The sequence below is a fragment of the Anabrus simplex genome, chromosome 9, assembly GCF_040414725.1.
Source record: "Anabrus simplex isolate iqAnaSimp1 chromosome 9, ASM4041472v1, whole genome shotgun sequence".
Classification (NCBI taxonomy): Eukaryota; Metazoa; Arthropoda; class Insecta; order Orthoptera; family Tettigoniidae; genus Anabrus; species Anabrus simplex.
This window is the reverse complement of record NC_090273.1, coordinates 59574482-59580481: the sequence shown is the minus strand read 5'-3', so window position 1 is coordinate 59580481 and position 6000 is coordinate 59574482. Positions and strand designations below refer to the sequence as shown.

The following is a 6000-nucleotide window of genomic DNA, read 5'->3' as shown; positions in this document are numbered from 1 at the left end:
TTCCGCTGAATTCAAACAATTTATCACTGTAATAATGTTTTGTTTGCCAATTGTAATTTTACATTTAAATCCCATTTTTGTCCCATAATATTCTGCCAAATGTAACAAAATTTGTATGGTATATGTATTACAGTTACATTGAGAAACCTGCGTATGGAATTTTTTATTGCAACTTTTTTTAAGTAGTAGAGATTTTTAAGTCCAAAATTTTAGAACGTAAATATTACACAAACTTTAGTACGATGTATCTCCTTATATAAATTATGTACAGAAAAATGGATACGTAGTGTTTTTAAAAGAAGTATTATCTACCTAATTACGAATTTACATTAACATGTTAATTAAATTTCATCAAAAAATAGAATTAAACATTTCAAAAGATTATGTTGGAAAAACTATTAATTGTATATGAAAGAAATGTTCGTTATATCTCTACTTTTATGTAGGTGGCTTTCCCACAAAGTTTCGTGAAAATCTATGCATTAGTTAAAATATCGTTTTATTTCCGGGGTGTCGCCTTAAGTGAGGATGAATACGGGCACTTGAGGATCTTCGCAATGCTTTGTCAATGTGGGGTCTAAAGGAACGGTGTTCACCAGGTGAAAATATCCGCATTCCAGGAGAGATACTTCCAGTTGGAGAAGTCTTCCTCGTGGACAGTTGAGATTTTCTTCTGAAGACGCTGAGCAAATGTCTTTGCGAAACGTAAATAATTTCACCTTGTTTTCTTGACATGGTAAAAACTCAAGAGCTTCATATAGTATCCGTTAACATGAATATAGGCTATAGCAACTCAATTAAAAATCTATTCCCTGAAGGTGGCTTTCCGTGGTTTCCCATTTTCACACCAGGAAAATGCTGGGGCTGTACCTTAATTAAGGCCACGGCCGTTTCCTTCCCACTCCTAATCCTTTCCTATCCCATCGCCGCCACAAGACCTATCTACGTCGGTGCGACGTACAGCAATTCTAAAAGAAACACTTCATTTAAAATTGTCATTTTTTAAAGGTTCTGGATCATTTTGTTGGAATGTTGGCGTCATTTTATAGATCATTTTTTAAACATTTTTCGGTCAACAAAATCCTGGACCTGCTTATAGCATTTTCCTATTCACCTGTAACGTAAGGATCTTCTTTGCTTCACATTCTATTTTTATTCCTCCAAGCGAGGTCATTCCAGTTTTCTTCATCTGGAGCGAGATTTTTTCATTATTCTTCCTGTAACACTTGGCTCCGTCTAAAAAATGATGTCAACCCGTTTGCTGTTTCTGCTGATCTTCCCTTTCGTAGGTTTTCTTTCTGATTCTTGTCTGTGACCCGTATGAATAGTATACAGTATTTTAATTGCCGTATTGTATTCTTTTAATTTGACTACTGATGGCCATAAGTCGGGAACTAATCTTACAAGTAATTAGGAAGGAGGGATGAAAAGAGTGTGGACGTTATTAGAGAGTGAAAGTCCATCTGGCGTTTGGTAATGGGAGCCTGTTAAACTGCGGTTGCAGAATACGATGAAGCTGCTCGATAGTTCCAACATTTGGCTGTATGTTGAGATGGAAAATAATCATTATTATTATTATTATTATTATTATTATTATTATTATTATTATTATTATTATTGTTATTATTGTTATTATAATACCATACATGTCCGCCTGTGTGGTGTAGTGGTTAGCGTGATTAGCTGCCACCCCCGGAGGCCCGGGTTCGATTCCTGGCTCTGCCACGAAATTTGAAAAGTGGTACGAGGACTGGAACGGGGTCCACTCAGCCTCGGGAGGTCAACTGAGCAGAGGTGGGTTCGATTCCCACCTCAGCCATTCTGGAAGTGGTTTTCCGTGGTTTCCCACTTCTCCTCCAGGCGAATGCCGTGATGGTTCCTAACTTAAGACCACGGCCGCTTTCTTCCCTCTTCCTTGCCTATCCCTCCACAAGGCCCCTGTTCAGCATAGCAGGTGAGGCCGCCTGGGCGAGGTACTGGTCATACTCCCCAGTTGTATCCCCCGACCAAGAGTCTGAAGCTCCAGGACACTGCCCTTGAAGCGGTAGAGATGGGATCCCTCGCTAAGTCCGAGGGAAAAACCGAACCTGGAGGGTAAACAGATGATGATGATGATGATGATGATGATAATACCATACATAAATCTGCATTATAGACTGTTATGCCTTTCAGGGTTTAGTCTGTAAGCCTCTGTGATTTTACTAAACGCTGCCACAATACTCTATTTTTAATTAGTCCTGTGGCTTCATTTAATTATGTACCTTTTAACATTAAATCGTTAGAAACTGAGTCTAACCATAGCTTTCTTGGTCTCCCTCTACTTTTCTTACCCTCTATAGCAGAGTCCATTATCCTCCTCGGTAACCTCTCCTCCTCCATTTGCCTCACCACCGAATCCGGTTTCAGTACAGCTTTATCCATCGAGTTCATTCCTAACTTAGTCTATATCTCCTCATTCCGAGTACCTCCTACCATTGTTCCCACCTGTTTGTACCAACATACATTCTCGCTTCTATCATGTCTGTTACTTATAACTAGGGGGCAGATTTCTCTGACCTAAAAATGTATGAAATATGTATGCACTTATGACCTAAGAAACATAAAAATATGTCCTATAAAATTCAAAATATGACTTAATGAATAGCATCTACGTTACATAGAAGCACTTTTATTACGATTGCTACAGGCTGCAATTAATTTACAGTTTAAAAAATTTTAATTCTTCGAAATCTTTAACCCAAAATCAACTAAAATGATGAATATTTCATGAACTCGTTAAGGTTACACTGCATACTCCTAGGCAAGGACGGACTCTGTGGAAGACATAAACACTGCAGTTAATTTCACTGTTCAATATTCAATCAGTTTTAATTTATACACAAAACATATGTTATTTGAATGAAACATTCATACCTGATCTAGTCTCCATTATCAGAATTGTTGCAATTTATGACCACATGCATCTTAAGATTGTTGAATGAGAATCCCCTCCTGTTGTCGCTGAGTATCGTCTTGTAGCGAGAAAAACTTCTTTCGACATCACATGATGTAACGGGAGCGTACTTGAATAGAGTTAACTCACTTGGAGAAAATTCCTGGAAATCTGCAGATGAAGGGTTTCCACAAAGAATGTCAACTTATTCCACGCAGGTACACAAGTCCGCTATTTTTTCCAGTATATTTTCTAAGTTTCTACACACCCTAGATGCTATTGTTCCTTTCGCATGCTTTAATTCCTGTTCAATGCACTTTAGAACATCCAGTGCATCGCTTAGTTCTGCACCTGAAACTTCCAGTTGCGTGATTGCTCCAGATAAAGAATTAAAATTGGACTTTATGTAAGCCAGGTCCCCTTTTAATGTAGTGCTTGAAAATAAATCTTGAGTGGTTTTTGTGGAGGACGATTGTGTAGGATCAAAAGACTTCACGATCTTCTCCGCGACATCTAAGTTGTTGCAATAGTACACTGCGGCATCAAACCAAGTCCCCCATCGCGTTGTAACTGGCTGGGGAGGTAGGGATAGTGAAGGTGCTCCTCCTTGAAATTTCTGAACGCGAAGCGGAGCTTTGACGAACACTTTCTCACAGTTCGATATTAATTTATCAACTTCAGGGTAGCTACTTCTAACTTCTTCAGCTGCCCTATGCAGGGCATGTGCAAGACATGTCCCATGTATCATTTTCGGGTATAGCATTTTAAGTCCCTTGGCTGCCTTCACCATATACGGAGCAGCGTCAGTTACAAATAGAAAAACGTGCTCTCTCTTTGCCCCGTTTGGTCACAACAGATTCATTGAATTGTCGAAGAGAACTGCAATGGTGGAATGGTTTGTCTTCTCTAGCACTTCACATGTCAGGAGGAATGTATCTCCAGGCCGGTCTTCCTTCAGCGTGCCAACGATCACATTTGCTACATATCTTCCATCCACATCTGTGGTCTCGTCTATTGAAACCCATATCTTACTGTCTCCCACGCCACGCCTTATTATATCCAACATCTCTTCATAACAAGGGGTCAGATAGTCCTTCCTGAGAGTAGATTCGTTGGGAACAGGATGCTTTTCAAGAAACTGTCTGAAGCTTCGGCTGTTAAGTTTCTTTAAGGGGATATTAGAAGAAATCATCATCTTGCAGAGATCTTGTGAAAATTGTGAACTCTCAGAACTTGATGTCGGGGTTTCGAATAGCAGACGTTGCCTATTTTCGAGTGCAGAATATCTAGTTACACAATTCTTATGTTTTACAGTATTACAGTGTTGTTGCACAGAGAAGCGTTTTTCGGCAGTAACTTTTACCTCACACAATTTACAGAATAATATCACTCCATCCGTACTGAATATGTTTTCACCGAACTCGCGAACAAAACTTCGCAACTTTCCACAAATTGAGACTTTCGTTTTAGGCATATTGAAAGGAAATGAATGACTGAAGCTCCCTAATGACCAAGGTCATTCAGTGTGTTGAAGGTGGAAGAGGGAAGGGGAAGGGTAGGGATAAGAACAATGACAAATAACTGCAGAATTACCTCTGCTTCTGTGTAAACGATTGCCCGGTTTCCAGGAATTGACCCAGCTAGCAAACAATAGCTCCTACCTGTTAGAAACATTCCATATACACTACTTTATAATAGTTCTTCAGTAGTATATAGTATATAGTCTATCCTGAAAAATAATTTCTAGAGCTTATTCTGATTTTTATAATACGAAATTAAAATGAAAATTACCAAAATATGCCGTTATAATGATATTTTGTTGAAAATATGCCATAAAACTTAAGAAAGCCTAAATATGCATTTATATGCCCAATAAAACATGTTTAATTTTGATTATAATGCTTGGAAACGTGTTGAAAATGCAAGACTATAAGATATAATGTTAAGGGAAAAAATATGACTGGTCATAGAAATCCGCCCCCTACTTATAACGTATGAACAAAATATGCTGAGTCCACTCAGCTTTCACTACCATAACGCAAAGTTGGTCGTAAAACAGACCGATGTAAAGATAGGTAAGTCGGGGAGATGATTTCCTTCGCACAGAATAAGGTTGATCGCAACTGCGAGCTCACTTCATTAGCTTTACTGCACCTTGATTCAGTCTCGCTTACTATATTACCATCCTGGGAGAACAGATATCCTAAGTACTTGAAATTATCTACGTGTTCCAGTTTTGTATCACCAATCTGACATGCATTTCTTTTGGATTTCTTACCTACTGATGTCAATTTAGTCTTGGAAAGGCAAATTTTCATACCATGCACATTGCATCTATTTTCAAGTTCCAAGATATCAGACTGCAGACTTTTGGCACAGGCTGCCATTAAGGAGCAAGTCGTCAGCATAGGCCAGAGTGTTGACTGTATTTACACCTAAATAAATCCCACCCTGCACTTTAGTCCGACTCATTGGCTGAATGGACAACGTTGAGGACTTCGGTTCAGAGAGTCCCAGGTTCAATTCCCGGCCGGGTCGGGAATTTTAATCGTGTTTGATTAATTCTTCTGGCTCGGGGACTGGGTGTTTTTGTTTGTTCCAACACTTTCCTCTTCATGTTCAGACAACACACTACACTATCCCCACCACAGAAACACGCAATAGTGATTACATCCTCCCATATAAGGTTGGCGTCAGGAAGGGCATTCGGCCGTAAAACAGGGCCAAATCATAAGTGAGACACAGTTCGCACCCACGAACCCACAAGTGTGGGAAAAGAGGTAGAAGAATAATAATAAGAAATCCCTCCCTGCCACTTTATACCTTTCAGCAGATGATCCATGAAAACTGTGGACAACAAAGGTGGAAGATTACAGCCCTGTCTAACCCCTCTAAGTACCTTGAAACAAGAACATATTCTACCATCAATTTTCACTGGAGCCCAATTGTCAACATAAATGCCCTTAATTAATTTTTATAATCTACCCTTAATTCCATAGTCCCCAAGTACGACGAACATGTTTTCCCACGGTAATATGTCATGTGCCTTCTCTAGATCTACGAAACAC

General features: G+C 39.3%; 1 protein-coding gene and 1 pseudogene across 1 annotated transcript in view; one reads left to right on the top strand and one right to left on the bottom strand.

Moving 5' to 3' along the window:
* Nucleotides 1-2918: 2918 nt before the first annotated feature.
* LOC137502184 (uncharacterized) lies at nt 2919-4460 on the bottom strand (annotated as a pseudogene).
* A 951-nt stretch (nt 4461-5411) lies between these two features.
* Nucleotides 5412-6000, top strand: part of LOC136880859 (kinesin-like protein CG14535) — a 352948-nt gene continuing 352359 nt past the window's right edge. Inside the window, exon 1 of the mRNA XM_068229150.1 lies at nt 5412-5449. Within this exon, the coding sequence (XP_068085251.1) occupies nt 5412-5449 (38 nt within the window). The remainder of the gene's footprint in view (nt 5450-6000) is intronic.